The following is a 21,764-nucleotide window of genomic DNA, read 5'->3' as shown; positions in this document are numbered from 1 at the left end:
TTACCGGCCATTGGCTGGTTCCTGCGGTGAATGGGCGAAGATCACGCCTTAAGAAGGGGCTGAACTTTACCGAGTGATAAAGATGAAACGGTAGCTGCGCTTTCTTAAAGGTCACGGCAATAGCTGAGGAGAAAACCTTTTCCCACAGACCTCTTTATAGGAAAAATAAGTTTGAAGAAAATGACAAAAAAAAAAAGCCGCTTAAAAAAAACTACAAACCGCAGGTGGTGCCATTCAGATAGATTACAGCGAAAAACCCAGTAGCCATAATAAATGTTTATTGCATTCAATTATGAAAGTATTCAGATCCAAGTGCAGGTTTGAAATATGCAGAATATTATTCGTGGAACAACACCATTAACATAAAACCAGTTGTATGTTCTTTCCAGTTCTCTCGTCAAGTGATCATTCCTATATTACTTATTACTTATTCCTATATTACTTTTTTTTTTGTTCACTTTATCTTCTAGGACCGGAACAGGCCCTATGATTCTTTTAACTTGCACTCTTTGGAGAATTCACTAATGGATATGATTAGGACTGATCATGAACCTCTAAAAGGTAAGCTCCCTTTTGAGCATACGCAGTAATTGTCTCGTAATGTCAGGGAAGGTGGAATCTACGAAATGTTATGTAACCTGTGCCGTGTCCGGCACAAAAGCCAGGGTTGTGGAGTCGGGGGTTGGTAGAAATGTTCAGCTTAAAAAAAAAAAATTTATGTTGTGTAATTTAAATTATTAACTTTCAAATACATTTAGAAAAGTATAAAAAATGTTAATCGTAAATATATTTTATGTTCTATCAATCTAAGGTCCTTATTTATCAAAAACTTTGATAAGCAGAGTTTTCTAATGGTGATAGATAATCAGTTCTCACCTCTCCTGTGTTCTGTCCTGTCCTTATACTATAAACCGTTATATGCAGGGTTTTCTAATGGTGATAGATAATCAGTTCTCATTTCTCCTGTGTTCTTTTCTGTCCTTATACATGTTGTCACAATGCCTGAAACTGTTCTGCACATGCTCAGAAGTAAGTTCACCCTCTAAGACCAGAGGAGGAAGTTCACTACTAAGCATGCCTGCAGTCATCTCAGAACCGGTAGACAAAACAGGAAGACAGCATTAAAGGGGTTGTCCAGGAATGAGAAACTTTTCTCAGGATCTCAAACCCTGCCACTGCTGTGGAAAGACTGATACTTGCCTACTCCCTGCCGCTCTAGTCCTGCGTGCCGGCTCCATCTTCTGGTCCACAGCCTGTTTGCTTCGTTCCTTGCATGGTTCCGATAACCTGCTCTACTGCAGCCAATAACTGGCTTCAGTGGTGATGTCTCTTGCGGACACCAGTCATTGGCAGCAGGAGCAGGTGATCATGCAGGAGAGGAAATAAACTACCCGCGAACCGGATCTGTGGACGGCAGGTTATGATGATGCTTTCTATAGTGGAGGCAGGCTGCGGACACAATTTTATTCGGAGAAAACCCCTTTAAGGTAAGCACGGAGTATAGCAGCTCCACGTTTTACACGATTCTTTTCTTCCCATCCCATTTCCAGGATATATATAAATCTTACAATAGATTTCTTAGTTATTAAGTATATGTGTTTGCTTCCAGGATTTTAGAATATTTCTAGAATTTCAGAAATTGTATTCCAATAAATATGGTTTAAGTTCCATCCAAGTTTATTATTACTATTGGCCATTTATGTCAGAAATGTGGCCGCCTTGTCGCAATGATACATAGAGGTTGATAGTAAGTGCCGGCCCGGCTCGTAAAGATGATCGTAGTTCAGGGCAGGACAGAAATATTAATAGTCGCCTGGCAGGTCTTATACGAGCGGGGGACTGAAGTTACAGCTAGGGCTGCCAGTTACTGGTTTCTCAATCACTCGGGCTGGTTTTTCAATCAGTATTGACGGGAAGGAATTTCATTTTGGAGTGTTCCCCTGTGTATGGGGTCCCATGGGAGGGATAGCGCTATAGACGTTTAGCATGGCAGTGTCCAATCATCTCATTGAAAAAATAGACTGAAAACAGAAGCGTAAAAAAAAAATCTAACTCCTCCTGATAGAATCCACTGACCTTCCACCAGTAATGCACGTGACTGGGGTATTTTATACGGACTCTACTCTGCCGTCATGTCTGAACATGGCCCAATTTTCAAGCTAAACTGTTAACGTTCTATCGATTGTCTACATATAAACTAAAGGTCGTGTAGATATTTAGAATAAAGCAGCTGGTGTCTCTTGACTTGTTAAATCAAAGGTCTTAATAGACATTTGACCTTTTTGATGTTTTTTTTCTGGTTGTCGGATAATTTCTGCGGTCCTATCCAATAGCAGACTATTTATGATAGATGGAGTGAAGATCAGCTTTGCGATATTTAGGTTTATATCATTTGGGGTAAATTCTGGCAGGACACCTAGGAGAGACAGTGAGAGTCCTGCTGACCCTGCGGTTCATGTATCAATAGGAAGGCTGCCAAGCACTATGTGTGGATGAATTAATCAGGACTCGCTGTCTTGCCCTTGGAGTCCTGACAGGATTTACCCTTCTTCTTACTCGGACGTTCTGCTTCAAATCCTATAAATCTATGTAGGGCAACAGAAATCATCTAATCGGTTCGCTATAAAGGAGTTATTTGAAATGCGGAGAAATTGGGGCACAGGCAGGGGATGGGATAAAACAACAATCTAAGCATTACATGCCTGTTGAATCACCCACCGCTTCAGCATTTCTGGTCCTTCCATCATTTTTATGTTTACAGGGCTGGTTTACATCGAAAACGTGACCGCTGCAGCCAATCATTGGCCTCAGAGGTACTCTGCTGAGGCTATTGATTGGCTGCAGGACAGTGATGTCAGAGAGGCGGGAAGGACCAGAACGGTAGCGCTGGTGTAGCAGGTGATTAAACAGGTAAGGCTACTTTCACACTTGCATTATTATTTTCCTGCATTGAGATCCGACAAAGGATCTCAATACCGGAAACAAAAGGTTTCCGTTTTGGTCCTCCTGCATTCTGAATGGAAGGAGATCCGTTCAGGATGCATCAGGACGTCTTACGTTCTGGCAGAATTCCGTTTTGTGACGGGGGGGGGGGGGAACAAAACAAAATAGATCCTGCACTGAAAACAATGTAAGGCAATGGTGACGGATCCGTTTATTTAGGGGCCTAAAAAAGTGTTGGTCATCCATTGACTTTTAATGTATTTAGTGACATATATCCTTTTTTTTCCGTTTTTTGATTTCGCACAACCGCATCCTAACGGAACGGATGCATCCTGATGTACAAAATCAAAACGGATCAGTTTAATTCCGGTATTGAGATCCTCTGCCGGATCTCAATACCGGAATTAACAATGTAAGTGTGAAAGTAGCCTAAGTATTGCTAAATTACCTACCTGTCTGTGCCCTTATCCTAATTTCAGACAACCTCTTAACAAGTGACATTCACATTCTATCTACAGCTTGAAGGGAAGGATCTGTTACTCAATAATTCATGGCCGTTGTACATTATTTATACATGGTATGAATAGTCTTCTCGTCACTCTTTTATACCTCAGGGTAACAGACGTGAGTGGATGTATGTGGAGTAGCACCGACCCATCAGTATGAGGGCTTCCTATAGACAATGACTACCTATACCATGAACAGTGTTATAGCCATGATAAGCTGGATTCCTTGAGTACCTGCTCTCTAATAACGTATCTTTGTCTAGTCAGTACCTTGTAGAGTCTTTACTAAAACCTGCTTCTTGTACCTCCTGACAACCAGTCCTGCAGCTGAAAAGGAAATGTGTATAAATAGCGGGTCAGGAACAGGTGACAAATGTCACACAGGCAGCACCTGGCACAGGGACCCACACAGAAACTAAAATCTCCAGATGTCACACCACCCGTCTATTTTTGTAACCAGATAAAGTGTAGTGACATGTTAGATCTGTTTTTCGAGGAAAGCAACCAAATATATTCTAGATTTCATCTCCACCCATGAGTTGTCACCCTACTTATTATTATTTTTTTTTTTTGAATCCTGAACAGTTTCTGTGCCAGACCTCTCCTGCCTTCGGTCTTAGGGCCATTCACACGACCGTATCCAGTTCGCGCTCCCGCACATTCCACCTTATGTTAGAAATGCCTATTCTTGTCCGTAAATCTTTATTGCGGAACGGACATACCGTGTGTTTGCATCTTTTGTAGCCACATTGAAATCAACGGGACCACATCTGATCAGTGAAATATGCTGATCGGATGCAGACTGAAAATACACTTGTGTAAATGGGGCCTTAAGGGGGCTGGGCAAAGTCTTTTTTAGAAGATCCGGTGACGTACCGGGATCTCCATAGGGAAAGCTAGGCAGAGACTTCCGCCCAGCAGTGAGCCCGGTGACGTCACCGACACTAATGGGCGGGCTTTAGTGCTGCCCTAGCCTATAAAACTGCTAGGGCAGCTAAAGCCCGCCCATCAGAGCCGGTGACATCACCAAATACACTGCTGGGTGGAAGCCTCCGCCTAGCAGTGTAAAACATGAACAAAAAAGCCCTTGCCCTGCGTGATACAGCGCATAAAATGCTCTGATGTTAATATCAAGGGGCCTGCCTTGGTGAAAATGGGGCTATGTCCGGATTCAGTTTTTCAGGACTAGAATATTCCTGACCTAAGACCTAATATAAGCTATCAGTTGAAGATCAATGGGAAATCTGACTTTCGGCGCCACCACCGACCAGCTGATTTAAGGGGTTGTGGCATCTGGTATTAGCAGGAAGAGCTGCTTGGTTCCTCAGAATGGGACGGAGCTTCAGTACAGGCACAGACACTTCTAAAAGTACAGAACTGTGCCTTCTACACAATGAGTGGGACCCGGTGCTTGTTGGAGCTTAGTGGCCTCTACAGCCGGCTGATCGATAGGGGTGGTGAGAGTCTTAAATCAGTGGCCTGTCCTAAGGATACATCTTGTAGTCCCAGGTAACCTTTTATTTCCTACAGCCATGGTGACTCGTGGAGCTGCTCTCTCCGTCACTCGATCACCAATGGACAATCCTCATAAACTAGGCATGCTGCCTGTTACCGCTGATTATGCTGAGTACAACAACCCCCTGTGGCCCTACTTTAGAGGAATCTGCAGTTGACTCCAGAGGACTGAGGGGCAGGCCTAGACCCATGGAGCACTGCTTGACCCCCGCCTTTCTAAGGCTACTTTCACACTCTCTTGTTTTGTGTGGATCCGTCATGGACTGATAATACATCCGTCTGCATCCGTTCAGAACGGATCCGTTTGTATTATCTTTAACATAGCCAAGACTGATTCGTCCTGAACACCTTTTAAAGTCAATGGAGGACGGATCCGTTTTCTATTGTGCCAGATTGTGTCAGTGAAAACCGATCCGTCCCCATTGACTTACATTGTGTGCCAGGACTGATCCGTTTGGTGTCCGTCTCCAAAGTGGAATAGAGACTGAACTGATGCATTCTGAGCGGATCCTTTTCCATTCAGAATGCAAACTGATCCGTTTTGGACCACTTGTGAGAGCCCTGAACAGATCTCACAGACGGAAATCAAAACGCCAGTGTGAAAGTAGACCTACTCGGCTTGAGTGACAGGGCCAGACATCCTCACGATCTTCCTGCCTGGCCCTGTAATCCTGCTCATGCTCTGGTGAATATTCAGTCGGCACTTGCGCAGTTCATATCAGTCTGCTTTCCTCAATGCAGAGACCCGAACTGTGCATGTGCCAATTACAAATTCACTGGTGCATGCACAGGATTACAGGGCCAGGCAGGAAGGTGGTGAGGATGGCTGGCTCTGTCGTTCGAGGGACCTTTTCCCCCACCCTGGTCCACTGAAGATCTCCTCATATGAAGCTGCAGATTTCTCTAAAACGAGCTTATGGAGGGGACATTCCACTCAAATTTGCTCTTAAAGTTGCTCTTCAAACAAGGGTGACCTCATTGAGTCAGGCTTAACAGGCTTAGCCAGTATTAGTGTCATACCTGGACCTTCCTCTGGGGTACTGCACAGAATCTGTAGGGGGCAGCACCATGCCTCAGTGGTTAGCACGGCTACTTTATTCTCCTCCAGCTACTCCATACTGCAAAAAAATATATAAAATACTCCTAGATTAATTGGCTTCCTATGATACTGGCCCCATTGAGCGTGTGTGTCTTCCTTCCCATCAGTCCTCTGCCCCCCCATCTCTGATAAACCCTGTACAGCCCTGTGGTATGTGTTGGTGCTATATATATATATATATCAGAAATAAATTCAGAATCTGAACTATAAAGTTCGCTATAATATGACGATCTGTGTGAGATCGGCCTTTGGCCCATACCCCGACAGTTTTTGATGAAATCTCTCGAATAAATGCTTCCGAATTTTAAATTTTTTCTTAACTGGCAGTGACTTTTCTGTGTCTGAATGTGTATTGCACCCTACAGAACTAATATATTTCTTCTTTTTTTCTCGAAGCTCGAATGGGTATTAATTTCCATCACCCAGCAACAGATAACATAATGGCACTTAACAGTAAGTTCCTGTGTTGTTGTTTTTTTTGTTTTCTTTTTCTGCTCTTTGCCTAATTGTTCCCCACATTGTAGCTTTCTATAAATACATTGTCAGAGGATGTGTTTTTTTATTTTTTAAGTTTGTGTTTAGGATTGCTGAAAGTATAACCTCCCTACCTGTATTTATTCCATTGTGTATTGTTCACCACATTTTAGTCGTGCCCCCCTCCCCCCCCCCCCCCCCCAAAAAAGGGGGTAATGATAAAAGTTAGAGGGGTTGTTCAGTCCCTCTTTTACGCCCGATCTGACATTGGGTGTGAAGAGATGCTGCAGCAGTCTGGTTGGGGGCAGCTCTCCCACGCTCAGCAAGTTTCATGTACATGTCCTCCTACTACATAAAACTGTCTGGATGCTGGACGGTTCTCTTGACAGTTCAACTTGACAAGTGACAGCATTTTCTGCATGTTTTATGTCAGATCGGTGGGTAGAGGGGCCGGAGCACCCTTTGAGCAGGTGACCTAGTGTATGTTGAATGACGAACAAGTTAAAGATATTAGAAGAAGGCAAAGAACAACAGCTTGGCCCCATTCATCTGGATGGGGATAAGCTGCGGTACCAGACACTTGAACAAAGGTGGCACTTTTCTGTGGTTAGGTTAAAAAAAAAAGTATAATATGTATGGACAAATAAAGGTATTGACATCCTGGAGCGTGCTCTTAGGTTACCTAAGGTTGCCAGGTGGCTAGGTACTTGGTGTTAACTTTTACAGTTTTTTGTAGCTAGGGCTCGTTATGGTGGTGTTTCATGCCCAATGTCGCTCTTCTCCTGCTGGTGAGATCGTTGACTCTCTCTGTGGTAGGGCTCACTCAGGTGCTTCCTCTGGTTTTTAAGGAGCCAGCAAGTGCACCCTAATCTTGCTCAGCCAATAGCTGTTTGCCCTAGGGTACTTCAGGCACCTTCCACTGTGAGAAGGTGCCTGAGCAATAGGTTCTAGTTCGCTAGTTTCTTTCCAATGTGTGTCATGTCATTTGCCTGTTCCATGTACCGGACCTCCACCTGTTCTCTGTTCTGACCCTGAGCTGCCCACCCTGACCTCTGCCTGTTTATTGAATTTCATATACTCTGCCTGCCCTGACCTCAACTACTGTTGTTGCATGATCCCTTGGTGCCCCGCAGTTGTGTCTCTTGACTGCCTTGGATCAGCAGTCACTTGAACAGAGATTAGGGCGAGAGATAGCAGTCAGTGGTTTCCCTGCAGCGGAGTCCAGATCCCTTTTGGAATCCGAAATCTGGTTTGGTACCGGCTGGTATCTCTGTACCAAACCCGACTTTGGATTGCTAATTTGAATTTTTTTTTAAAGATGTAGAACTGAATACCGAATTCATTCACTGAAGTTTTGTGCGACTTCGGGCTAAATGAATTTTGCCTCAACGGAGGCAATACATTTTAATGCTTTGCCGAGACAGGTCTGTGTACAGCATTAGTTTAGTTTAACAAGTGTTCAAGAGAATCCACTCCGGATCACCTAAGGCTAATGGACAGGTTGATGGAAATCCCATAGAATTCCTAGCCATGACTTTCAGACCATTGCCAGCACTTGTAGTAATCATTGTGTGGAAGCAGGCCTTAAGAAGAACCTGCCACCATGAAATACAATGCAATCTACAAGCAGAAGTTTATAGAACAGGAGGAGCTGAACAGATTGATATATAGTTTTTTGGGAACAGATTCAATAAAATGTGTATTTATATTTCTGCTTTTTCTGACTTCAATTGTCCATGGGGGACATTTTGATAACATTCCGTGTATACAGAGATAGTTGTAAGTCACTGTATAAGTTTGTATACTGAGAATGGCATCAATCACTGATAAGATGGCCCCCATTTACAACTGAGCTCAGCAAGAGCAGAGATTTAAAGTGTGCTCCACGCTTGCTCTTACACCTAATCTGACATTTGGAGAAACTCTGCTGCACGTTGGGCAGGACATTTGCTGAGAGAACCCTATGACGCCCAGTGAGTTCTGTGCATGTGCCCTGTTCTAATTATTAGGACCCATGCACAATATTTGCTGGGCCTCATTCGGTTGTTTTGGCAACTGTTCCACTCAGCGTGCAGTTGCATCTCTCTAAACCGTATGTCGGGTTGGGCAGGAGAGTATTCTTGGTGGGACACTTTAATGACTGTAGAATGTATATATCTAGGGACTTTCTGCTGGACTTCAGGGCTTTCAGTGTGTGTATCCTGCCATGGGCCCATACTGAGATATCCTGTGCCTCCAAGCCTATACTAAGGAACACTAAAGTATTTGTCTGTCTGTAATCCAGACCTGTAGAGACCCCATGTCCCGCCATGCAAGGTCCTTGCATAAGTCTTTGCTCATGACCTAGAGGTCCTAAAACCCATGGCACCACAGGTTGCCCCACTCCGGATTTATTTTACTATATTCTTAAATCCTAAAATTTCAAAGAATAGGGTTTTGAGATTTTTCTTAGCTATTAAATACCGAATGTACCATATTTTTAATTTTTTTTTAAAGCACGGTTATATAGCATTTAATTTGTGGGCTGAAAAGCAAGTTTTTTTCCTGCTTGGTTGTAAGCGTGTTCGTCAGGCCTTTGAAGTGTTATCGTAATAATTCAGCGTTCTGCAGTTTCACAATTTTTTTTTTTTGCTGTCGGCTGCTTTATTGTGATAAGCCCTAGCTACGTTTTTTTTTTTTTTTCCTTTTATAACTCCAAGCTATAGGACAGCTCCATTTTTGTTCTCATTATATTGTTTTAGAACGTGTCATCTTTTTATAAAAGCTGCTCAAAAGGATTTCTGTGCAATTTTTTTTTTCCCTCTGGACTTGTCCTAATTGTGGAGATGTATGAGCACCCGCTAAATGAAGCAGAAGGTTTTTAAGGGTTTTTTTTTTTTTTTTTTTTTTTTTTTTTTACAGTCATTGCCTAATGGGTTTCTTCCTAGAGCAGGCATGGCCAACCTGCGGCTCTCCAGCTGTTGCAAAACTACAACTCCCACCATGCCCTGCTGTAGGCTGCTAGCTGTAGGCAGTCTGGGCATGCTGGGAGTTGTAGTTTTGCAACAGCTGGAGAGACTCAGGTTCGCCATCCCTGTCCTAGGAATATGGGTACAGTGTATTACCATCTTACAATATTCTAAAATATTGCTATAAAATGATAATCCTTAGGGGCCGACTCCTTGGCCTGTTCTCTGCACGGTGACTCCACCTCTCTGTTGGGCAGGTAGCTTCTGCAAAGCCACATTCTCATGAGCGTGGTCAGGTTTCCGGTGGACGTGTGCAAGGAGGCAGGACAAACCACCACTATCAGGATGTGATGGCGTATCGTAAGAATTTGCCATCTCTTCTTATAGTGGGAAAACGCTTTTGATACAGTCAACAGAGCAGCCGCCTTTTACATTTGGGAAACAGCTGAGCAATAGGTGGGACTTCATGGATATGCTATACATGCCGAAGGCTAAAATCACACAACTTAGAAAAACGGACACCCTAACCCTAAGAATAAAGGGGCTGATTTTAAAGACCCTTCCCCCTTCACAAGATCAGTTGTGGTCCCACAGAACAGACCCACATGACCATAAAGTGGTGGCATATCCTAGCAATATGGCATCACTATGTAAAGTGGGAACGACCCTTTAAATCGATCTAGGCATCCTGTCTTTTGAAACTTTTCCCAGTATGGAAGGGGTTGTGCCAAGCTGTTCAAGTATCTAAATAAGTTGCTGGGACCCCCAAGGACCACCAGTACACCCGAATGAAAGGAGCGGCAGGTTGCTCCTGACTGCTTCCTGTCCCTTCATTCTCTGTGGAACTAGCGGAGATAGTACGCGAGTACATTGGTCTTCTATGGTGGATAGGACATAGATTAATAACTTAGCATATCCCCTTAAAATGAGGATCATACACTTAGAGCTTTGGTGGTGCCCACACATTGTGGTGAGATTGTTCCCAGGTCTGTGGTCTTCACATATGCTGAGTATTTGGGCAATGGCACCAGAACCTTGTGTTGTGGGTGGTTAGAAGCTCAACAAGTTTCTGCCTAATTTGTATCTTTGTTTTGAGGGTCCCCTCTTCTGTGTACCCCAATATTAATAGTGTAGGAAAAAAAACTGCAGCTATTAGGATACGGTCCCTTTTTTAAAATAATCATTTATGAAGGTAGCTGTCATTTTTTTTTTTTACATTTTGTAATGTATTTCTTATACCTTTTTTTTTATTGCTCCTATTTTCCGTTCTGGGCTGTGGTCACATGACCATGTCCATGCAGCTCTTTATTTCCTGTGATGTCATGTCCATGGGCGTGTCAGTATCTATGTAACTAGCTGGGTAAGAGGAGCTATCAAGTAGCTGGGTGGTTCTGGGGGGGTGTCCGAGAAGTGCATCATGGGTTTGGTTGGATGCAGCAGCAGGAAGTGCTACCTACAGGATGGAAACCAACCAGAAGGATTTGTTTTTATAGTGAAAATGGGTCAGGAGAGTCCAGATTGGGGGGGGGGGGGGGGGAAATCAAGGGGAAGATCTACATGAGCATATATGTAAAAAAAATGAAATCCCAGAAAACCCCTTTAAATATGCCTTTAAAAAATGTACGCTTGCTTTTGCTGCTACATTGGTCCGTAGCAGACGAGTACCACAGGCATCTGCTCCAGTGTACAACCCTGTAATATCTCAGCCCTCTCGCATCTAGGACAAGGATCTCCATGTGTATCTTATGTGTGTGTTAACCTTCCCAACTTCTCCTCTGTTTCCATGCAGCCAGGAGCTATGGTCGGAGACGAGGTAAATACACGGACGCTTATTTTGGGTGTTTTGCTTGGCAAAATCTTGGGGGGGGGGGGGGGGGGGGAAATCAACGCTCATTAATCAACTTGTAACCATTTGTGATTTTAATTTCTCCTCCCCTCACATCTAATTCTTTTGATGCTATAAAATGTGATTTGTTAAATTCTCTGATAATTCAAATTAAATTTTTATTATAATATTTGTGCTTGATACTTCTGGGAATCATTTTATACCTTGCTCAGTATGTCTGTAATTATTTAACTCTTTTAATAAGCAGTTATGGCAATCCACATCTTAAAGGGGTATTCCCATCTTAGACAATGGGGGCATATCGCTAGGATATGTCCCCATTGTCTGGTAGGTGCAGGTCCCACCGCTGGACCCGCACCTATATCGAGAACGGAGCGGGGAGCGCTGTGGCTGGAGGACCCCGGATTTCCTGGGGTCCGTCCACCACCAAGCGCTAATCCCCGCCTCTCCCATAGAAGTGAATGGGAGCGTGCCGCGCATGCGCGGCCCATGCTTCCATTCATTTCTATGGGGCAGACGGCAATGGCTGAGCCAGCGCTCGGCTGTTTTTGGCGGCCCCATAGAAATGAATGGAGGGCGGCTGCGCATGCGCAGTGCGCTCTCCACTTTTGGGGCTCTGTTCTCGATATAGGTGCAGTTCTCAGCGGTGGGACCCGCATCTATAAGACAATGGGAGCATAGTGATATGCCTCCATTGTCTGAGATGAGAAAACCGCTTTAAAGGGGTATTCCGGTTCCAGCAAACGGAGCTGATTTATAATGTGAAGTTGTGCAGTACTCTTTATCGGTTGCGCTGTAATTTCAAGTTCTTTGCTTGCCATCATTGAATGAAACCTTCGTTGTTTTTTTTTTTTGTTGGTTTGTTTTTTCATTGGATACAGCTCTGACCTGGTCATGTGATGTACACGGCTCGTTAAGACCCACCTTAGATATGTGTAATGCAATGAGCCACGTGCCCGTGTGTCCATTACATGACCAAGACCGATTTTTAAACAATTAAAGGGGGTTGTTCCACAAATTTAAAACCGTGTTTTGCTCACGTATTTGGGCTTTCTTACCTATTTGTGTGAGGGCATTAGCTCATAAGCCTTATTTATTGCATGGTAATACTCTTTGTGGTATAACCCCTTTAAGGGTAGATTCACACCTCCGTTTAACTGATTCGGCAAGTTGTTCCAACTGAGAACATCCTGCCGGACTTCACTAGATCTGTCCAAGGTGGACACGCCAAACCCCATTGACTGTAATGGGATCCAGCCAGTTTTCAGCAGGAGTGCCGGGTTTTGGTTGACCGTAAACCAGTGCATGCAAAGATTTTTGTCCTGCAGAAACCCGACACTAATGCCATAAACTGTCCGGATCCCATTAAAGTCAATAGGGTCTAGTGGTGAACGGCAGTATCCAGCTACGCCAGATCCTGTGAGCCCTGACAGGATGTTCTCTGCCGGAGCAGTGAACCTACCATTGGGTTCCCATTAAATGACTGCAAGCGCAGAACTTGAAAACCATGGGGACTTTACATAAAAGGTAAGTGTCCATTATACTATGACTAAGCGTTATTTATCGAAACCAGAATACTCTAAGTATTGATTAAGGAAAAATAGTAATGGATAAATCTTCATCAATGCACATCTCCGGCATTTCCATTTTTCTGGTATTAATGATCATTCTGTGTCTTTGTTGGGGTTTTATGAAGAAGCTGTCACCATGGTCACCCCCCAAACTGCTGGGACGATCTGATGATCTGGTAGTTTGAAAGTTGAGGAATCCAAATTTAGATTTTTTTCTCCTCTCTGCCCCGCTGTATGAGTATTCATGTTTTACTCCTCTTTCCTCACACCGCACAGCCGCCAGAGGACTGGCAGAGAACGGTGAATGTAGCTTACATGCGGAGGACTCCTAAACTCCAGTGAACCATTGACAGGTGCTCCTGAGGGCTTCAGCACCGGTGGTGACATTGCAGCGGGGGGGAGATTAGGAAGAGCATGCGAGTACGCACACAATAGATCTATATTCTCAATCGGGGTCTTGACTCCTAGATACTGGTTATATTAGTTTGGGGTAGGTTAGGTTGGTGACAGATTCTCTTGAAGTTTGTGTGGGATAAGGCTACATTCACACAACTTTTGCACAGGAAAGGTCAAACATAACGAAAGGTCCCCCATTCACCCAACCAAGGACAAAAAAAGTTGTTTTGGGCTGGAATATCTTTTTTTTGTTTATTTTTTTTCGGCTGTATGAAATTGCATGGTCTGCTGCGCTATTCCACTGGTATCCAGTAAAATCAACATACGCTATGTTGTATATGGTTTTATTATGATTATTATTATATATATTTTTTTTAACGAGGACCAGATACCCCTCCTGACAGGTCTGTTTTTAGTATTTACTTGTATTCCCCATGTAATAGCAATTTTGGAACATCTGTTTTTCTGACTCTATGTTGTGCTATTCCTTTATTATTCCAGTTAGAAGTTATGAAAGAATTTCTAGCAGTCTGCAATGAAGGTCCAGATGGGTCTTACCGGTTGGGGGTGTGTCCTTGCTCAGTCTGACACTGGAAGCACTGAGTGGATAGTGTCAGACTGTGCAGGGACACACCCACAAATGGTAACGCGCATCTGGACCTTCAGTTCAAACTGCTAGCAATTCATTCATAACTTGTGCGGGAATAATGAAGGAATGGCACACCATAGAGTCGTAAGAATAGATGCTCCAAAATTGCTATTGCATGGCGAATACAAGTAGTTACTGAAACGGACAAGTCAGGAGAAGTTACAGGTAGGGATAGAAGTTCGGCTTACCGCAGAATTTCATTATGGATCACGGACCATTGTATGCCTACGTGGTAGTAACCTTCGAAGGGTGGACCACCAAGGGGTACTACGAAAGTATCCCATCTCTTAAAGGGTTTTTAAACCATTTTAAGAGTTTGATTTTCATTTTATCGAGCCCCAATGGCCAGGTTTACTTTCTGTCTATTGTGATATCTCCATAAGCCTTTCTCGCCCTAGCTTTATACTGGGTTCGGTTGTGGTTTTTGGTGAGGATACTTTTATGGTTGTTCATCCCACTTGTACTGATGTTTGTTCTTGGGGAATTATCTGTATTAAGATTTCCAAAACCCTTTTAGAAATAGGATAGACCATTTATTACAGAGAGTTTTCTGCAAGTAGTAATTAAAATAATCCGAGTCTTATAGTTATCTTGAGAGTCTTTTGCAGAATGTTATGCCTCATTAGAAGTGCAGAATATTTGCTGTAACACTTAAGAACACAATAAAATAAGAATTTATTAATGGCAGATTATAAATAAGGCTACTTTCCCATCTGCGCTGTGTATTTTCATTCTTCTCCTCCATTATAGGAGCAGGAGAGCAAAAATAACTGAAGCAAACCGAGCCTAACTGACCTTCTTGACTATCCGTTAGGTTTCCATTAAAGAGAACATTTTTGTAGCGGAGAAAATAAATTCCTACATGCAGGACTATTCTCTCCTCTCTTTTTAATGAATTCCGTGAGGGAATCCCCTAACGGAGCTTCCGACGCAATTCTGAAAGCGGCCTTAGACATCAGATTGCCCTGCAAAAATGTGGGATCCTAGATCGTTTTGGGATACTAGATGGTTTACATTAATTCTTCACCGCACTATAACAATAAAAAAAAAAATGAAATCTTGCAGTGTTTACTCTGGTAGCTGAGCTATCCTGTTCTGTAGAGATCCCCTCTCAGCAGTCTATCACAATCTTCGCAGGCAGGATTACAATGACTGATAATACCTATATACAGGTAAAAAATAATAATAAAAATCCACCGTTCTCAGTACGTGTTGGTCACAGCTCGTCTCCTCCAACTCCTTGCACAATGTCCTCTGTAGAGGTCACAAAACAGAGCTCCTGTGGTCCGTAGGGGTACTGTAAAGCGTCTCTCAATTGCTGTTAACAGCAACTCGGGCAAGACTGCTGCCCCATAATCATTTGCAGGAAGTGGAAATAAACAACCCCCCCAATATCGAGCTGTATCTGAGGCATCTCATCCAGCCAACCAGCACCTTGCTCTGTGCTGAGAAGGGTAAGAAGCTCAAACAGCCAGAATTGGGTGGTATGAGTTAATTTGCCTATCCTCAGAATAGGTCATAGATTTCAGATTAGCGGGGGTCCGACACCCGGCACTCCTGCCGATCACATGTTTGAAGAGGCTGCAGTCCTCACAGGAGCTCCTGAGTGATGTGGTCTCCCTACAGCATACCAAATGCAGCGCCATACATTGGATGGCACCTGTGCTTGGTATTGCAGCTCAGCCCCATTCACTTGACTTGGACTATACTGCGCCTAGGCCATGTGACCACTGAACATGACGTCACTGTCCATGGAAAAGGGCTAAGCGCTCACGGAGCACCACAGCCCCTTTGAACAGATGATCGATGGGGGTGTCAGAAGTCAGGCCCACGCAGATATGATATTGATGACCTACCCTGAGGATAGGCCATCAATATCAAAATCCCAGAGAACCCCATTAAGTCCGAGATGTGCTGCTTGATGTGCAGGAGATCCGAAGGAAGATTAGTCCCATCGTCATTCAGTGGCGCCAATCCTCGGCTTTTCCCGTGCGGAATATGCAGAGATGACTCTCGTGCAACTTATTTCTGTGGTTGTAAAAAGCCACCTTGACCTCTTCGGTTGCGTGTGTTCGTGGATGCATAACCCCAATCCCCATGCAAGAGATGCAGTTTGTCATTGGACTTGATAGTGCAGTGCAGAATCCACGCTGGAATCTGTCAAATCCTACACTTGTGAAAGAGTAAAAAATTCTTGAAACTTTTGATATTTTATAGCAACATACCAAAAGTTTAGATTGATGGGGGTCTTAGGGCTGTGGCCCCATGATCTCTAGAACGAGGGGAGAGAAGCGCTCGCTTAGCGAGTTCTCTATCCTCACTGCAGGACAGGAAGCGAGACCAACTCGATAGAAAGTCTATGGGCCCGTCTCGCGCAGCGAGGAGAGAGCAAACACTAAGTGACCGCTTCTGCCCCCTCATTTTAGAGATCGTGGGGGTCTCAGCGCTCAGAGCCCCATTGATCTAAACTTTCGATATGTCCCTGTGACATGAATGTACAGTGTCACTTGTTCTAGTTTCCTGCTTTGGTAAACTAGAAGAATATTAAACATCGCCAAGGAATTTTAAGACTGCAGGTGACTGCAGCTCTTTTTGAAGATTAAGGTGGGATATTTCTGCCCCTCGTTGACTGAAAAAAAAAAAAAAAACTCTATTATTCATAAAATGCACTGCAGCTGCTGAAGAACCTCTTCTCAAAAGGGACCCAAATCTTTGGTGAACCTACCATCATACAGCAGTGCTTCTCGGGGCGCTCTACACTGTCGGGATTCATCGGCTCTGTTCGGCGTTCCTAGCATATGGAGTATATAGAATCTGTATTCTTCACATTGCAGAAGCCAAGCAGATGGATATTGATTGACATGGCAAACAGCCCTGAGAAGCGCCGCTACGTGATCATGGTTTTCCCCCAAGGTTTTGATCCTCTTTAAAGGGGTTGTGCCACAAAAAATATTCAAATTTTTTTTTAAACCAGCACCTGGATCTTAATAATTAATAATTAAACATTTATTATAGCCACTGATTTATTTAATTAAATCTATCCGTATAGCGCCACCTGCTGTTTGTTCTTTTCCCTATTCCTTGTCCACCTCACCGAGGTGGTCACTCGCGCTCAGTTTCAATCCACAACTGCCACAAGTCATATTTTTGGTTGGAAGCTGTGGCTGTTGCAGGGAAAGAAATACAGCAGAAAGGACACCCCCACCCTGGAGCAATGAACGGGGAGATCTCTGGATCCATGGGAGGTACAGGGCCGGTTCCAGCTTTGTTAGAAAGTGATTGTCATGTATTATATGATGTCTGATATTCATTTTTTTACATCAATCATGGCGTAACACCTTTTAAAGAGCACTGTGTGCAGGTCAATGGTTGACGCAGATGAAAGAACTTCTTCCTACCAGAGCGATCTGCTGCAGACTTCTTCTGCAGGAAGAGATAAGTTATGTCTGCGTAGCGCCGCTTATCTTTATTATTGTGAGGTTCTGACATCAGAGTGTAATACATATACAAATATTAGCTTCCGACGTGTCGGTGGAAAATTTGCTTTGACCTGTATTATTATGTGCTACATTTTACAAAGTTTTTTTCTGTTGGGCTGTTTGTTGGCTTTTTTAAATGCTTTTTAGTTCATCCTGTGTCTATTTTTTTTTTTTTTTAAATTATTTTTTTTTTTTTTTATATAGATGTTTATAGTTTATTTCTCGACTGGTAATTACAGCTTCTACCCCTTTTTTACCCCTTTTTTAGGTCGATCTTCTCTTTTCCCCTTTGAAGATGGATTCCTTAGCGATAGTCACACTGACCAGTCCTTGTCATCTGGCTTAAGTTCTCCTACACACTGTCAGAACGGCGAACGGGTAGAGCGCTACTCTCGTAAGGTGTTTGTGGGCGGATTGCCTCCAGATATTGATGAAGGTACAGTACAGTGTCGAATACAATCCTTTCATGTGTAGACTGTACAGCAGTACCAATATAAGTCATTCGGAAATGTTAATGTTAAAAACGTCCCGTCATTTTAAAGTGGAAACAGTAACTTAAAGGGGTATTCCGGCAGAATAAAAAAAGCTGTCAAAACAATACTTAGGCCCAGACTGGCAATCTGCCCTAGTGGGCAGATTCCCAGTTGCCCAACTGTTAGGGACCTTAAAATAATTGCACAAATTTAAGCCAATACTGCATCATTAGTGCAGTTCGTAGGCTTTGAAAGCTGAAGGACCTGTGGTGATGTCATCACAGGTCCTGAACCTTTTAAGAGTAAACAAATTGCACTGACAGTGATGTAGTTCTGAAGTTAGGGGGTTGAAGGTGCAGGACCTGTGATGACAGGAAAGGTCTGTTAGCCCCTGATAGTATATAGAACTATGGGAGAAGCACTCTCACTCCAACTCCAGTCTGTGTCCCTGTCCTGCGTCCCCTAAGAGAGGTGAGACATATGGGGATAATTCTGCTGCCAGAAGAGGAGGGGTTGTAATGGTACAATGCTGCTTTCCGTCTGGGCAGTGGTGGTCAGGGGACAGTGCTGCTGCCAGTGTGGGAGGGGTTGTCAGGGGACAGTGCTATTGCCAATGGGGGAGGGTATGTCAGAGTACAATACCGCTGCCAGTGTAGAAAGGGTTGTCAGGGGACAATACTGCAGCCCATGGGGAAGAGTGGTCAGGGGGCAATACTGTTGCCAGTGGGGGAGGGGATGTCAGGGGTCAATAATGATGGACATTTTGTGCTGTTGGGAGGTATTTTATGTTGCACTATGGTATTTGATACTGCTGGGGAGGAGATTTTGTTCCGCACGGTGGTATTTATTTGGTGCTGTGGGGTGGCGTTTTGTCCATTCGTTCAAATACTTCTATGAATTTCTACTATATTCTTATCTGCGTATTGAAAAATAGCAGTCCGAGCTGGGCTTGGTACTTTGGATTGCTATTTTAAATTGTTTTAAAATGCGCAGATATGAATACAGTAGGAATTCACCGAAGTGTAGCGCGACTTCAGGCGAGAAGAACTTTTGGATCCACGGAGCCAATAGTTTTAATGCGGTCTATGATCCGAAGGTAGTTTTGCTCAAGCCTATCTGCAGGTGATAAATGACAGGTCCTGGTGGGTATGACTGCTGGAACTTCCCACACTGTCCTTAGAATATAGGGTTTCTGAGTTCCCTCTCTGAATGGAGCAGCAGTGCAAGATGGTCCGAGGCTCCTTCACTTCTATGGCATTGATGTCTGCATCAGCTCCGAGAGGGGACACTCCATTCCTGGGATCTTCTAGGGCAGGCATGCTCAACCTGCGGCCCTCCAGGTGTTGCAAAACTACAACTCCCAGCATGCCCTAACAGCCTACAGCTATCAGCCTACAGCAGGGCATTGTGGGAGTTGTAGTTTTACAACAGCTGGAGGGCCGCAGGTTGAGCATCCCTGTTCTAGGGCATCCCTAGACTTACTGTGATCTGCTATTTATCGCCTATGCTGTGGATAGGTGATAGATAATTTTAACTCTAGATGTATGCGTCTTATATTGTATTATGTTGCTTTTTTTTTCAGATGAGATCACTGCAAGCTTTCGGAGGTTTGGCCCTTTGGTGGTAGATTGGCCTCATAAAGCAGAAAGTAAATCTTACTTTCCACCCAAAGGTAATAGTCATTGGGTTTGTCAGAAACATTTCCCGCCTGTAGAGTAATATCGTTGGCTAGACTCTGGTTTGGGACCTTACTTCTGTCTGTAATAGTTTGGATTGTGACATCCTTTAGTTGCTGCTTTGTCCATTATCTCAACACCGTAGTCCTGGGAGAGCGGCATTGTCCTCAGCTTATAAATCAAATAGGTGGTAAAGGTGGTCCTAAATCTCGCATTGTTGGGCTGAGCTGCAATACCAGACAGCACATGGACAAGTGTGGCGCTGTATCTGGTTGAAGAGCAAACACCATCTTCTAACCATTGCCTATCCCTTTAACTATAGCCTAGCCTCTAATGGGGTGTCGGACCCCTGGCCGATCTGATTTTGATTACCTATTCTGAGGATAGGTCATCAATATAGTAGAGCCTGTAGAAGGGACTGAGAAAAGCCATGGAGTTGGCGATTTATGTATGAATGGTAAAGGACTAATTCATGTCCTTCCCATATTGCTTCCTTCTTCTGACCAGATCTCCACAGTATTTCCTGTTAATTCTTAAAGGTGTTAGATGTGGAGGTCCGATGCTGTATGCACAAATGTCAGGCCAACCACTGACTTTTGTTATGCTGACACATTTTAGCAGAGTTGATAAATGCTGCATCAATGGGGATTAAATCCCTACCGATCCTCCACCCCAGTCCCTCCCTACCCCATCAGACACAACACTTACCTCTGTTTTAATCATTGCTATGGATGGAGCAGCAGGGGAACGCTCGACCATCACTCTTTACACTACCATCTTTTAGCCATTAGGAGCAAGGAACCAGAGTTGTGATCAACTGTGGTCCCAGCAGATCAGTGAGTCACCAATATAGCAGCCCAAATTTTTTTTTTTTTTTTATCCAGTTGTTTTTATTGGGAAATTTTCCAGATTTTTTTATAACTTGCTGATGGATAAGCGTTAAATGCATTTGGCTGGAACCGGCCTTTGGTTCAGAATAGTTGGCCTTACGCTTACCTCCTTTATAGGCTGCGTTCATGTTAATTTATATTAACGCAAGATAAGATATTCTGCCCACAGAATTCCACACGTGTTTCTGGCAGATGTTCTAATGTTTCCTGTTGTCTGCAGACTGGATTTATAAAAAATATTGCACGGAGGGGAATCTTCTGAACCCTGGTAATGCCGGCACTGCACCCTTTATCTAGATAGGGGTAGACAACGTTTGGTCCGTAAGAGGTCCTTGACCTGTATGAGGAGCATAAGACCTCCTCATTGTCTCATATCTCTGCAGGAAAGTAGCCCAGCAGGCCGCGCTATCGAGCGTCTATTAGACACTGAGTGCTTTATGCACAGGTTTTTGCTGCATGGAAAGTACAAGCTTCTCATGGTGGTCCGTGACCTCCTAACACTAATGTTTGGTTGACGCTTACCATTTTGCTTGTTCATAAGCTGGGAGCCAAGGCTGGAGATCATGTGAGGATCTGCTCTGTTAAAGTGTCTCTCCGGGAATGCTTCCTGTCCGATCTGGCATCGGGCATGGAGAGACGCAACAACACCCAATGAGTGCAGAGCACTGATAATTTCAATTGGAACAGGACCTGTGCACCATGCGATTGCCTTGTCACCTGTACTGCGCTTAGAGGGTCTCTTTAAGGCTGGGTTCACACCTGAGCATTTTCCTACACTGTAAAACGCTCAACAGGCAAAAACCAATGTTTCCCTATGGGCATGGTTCTCACCTGAGCGTTTTGAAGCGCGTACGAACGCGCTGTAAAACGCCCTACGCCCCAAGAAGTACAGGAGCTTCTTTGGGGCGTATTGTGGCAGTTTTTCATTGGATTAATCGCACGTACTACGCGCATTTCCAAAATACAAAAACGCCCCAAAATACACCTCAAAAATGCCTGTAAAAAGCGCTTATTGAATACGCTCAGGTGTGAACCCAGCCTAAAGGTGCACATACACCTTCAATAGCTTTTCCTACCCCGTATAGAGTACATGTTTTCAGTGGCAACAGAGGACAAAGCCCCTGCTCGACATCTCTGGTGGCTTATTATCTCCAGCCACAAAGAAAGGATCGGGCACTAAAATTCAACTTGCCTGATTTTTCATTTGCTCAACATCATCTGTTGGAGGAGAGTAGGCCGGGGTTGCCAGTATCAGAATGTATAAGGCCTTGAAGGAGTTTTTCAGTTTGCATCAACATC

The 21,764-nt window shown here is 43.9% G+C and overlaps 1 protein-coding gene across 6 annotated transcripts in view; it reads left to right on the top strand.

Annotated features, from left to right (window-relative positions):
* CPEB3 (cytoplasmic polyadenylation element binding protein 3) overlaps positions 1 to 21,764 on the top strand; it is a 109,132-nt gene that overhangs the window by 63,648 nt on the left and 23,720 nt on the right. For 2 of the 6 annotated variants that reach the window (XM_040435949.1, XM_040435945.1), the window contains exons 2-6: positions 471 to 561; positions 6,460 to 6,516; positions 11,275 to 11,298; positions 17,695 to 17,862; positions 19,482 to 19,571. In XM_040435949.1, coding sequence (XP_040291883.1) covers positions 525 to 561; positions 6,460 to 6,516; positions 11,275 to 11,298; positions 17,695 to 17,862; positions 19,482 to 19,571 — 376 coding nt within the window. In that variant the 5' untranslated portion in view covers positions 471 to 524. Of the gene's footprint in view, positions 1 to 470; positions 562 to 998; positions 1,030 to 6,459; positions 6,517 to 11,274; positions 11,299 to 17,694; positions 17,863 to 19,481; positions 19,572 to 21,764 lie in introns of those variants that run through there. The other 4 variants (XM_040435947.1, XM_040435946.1, XM_040435952.1 and 1 more) reach the window with 4 other exon arrangements.

This window comes from Bufo bufo, chromosome 6, assembly GCF_905171765.1.
Source record: "Bufo bufo chromosome 6, aBufBuf1.1, whole genome shotgun sequence".
Taxonomy (NCBI): domain Eukaryota; kingdom Metazoa; phylum Chordata; class Amphibia; order Anura; family Bufonidae; genus Bufo; species Bufo bufo.
Note: the sequence above shows the minus strand (reverse complement) of the source record. Positions and strands in the feature narration are given on the sequence as shown.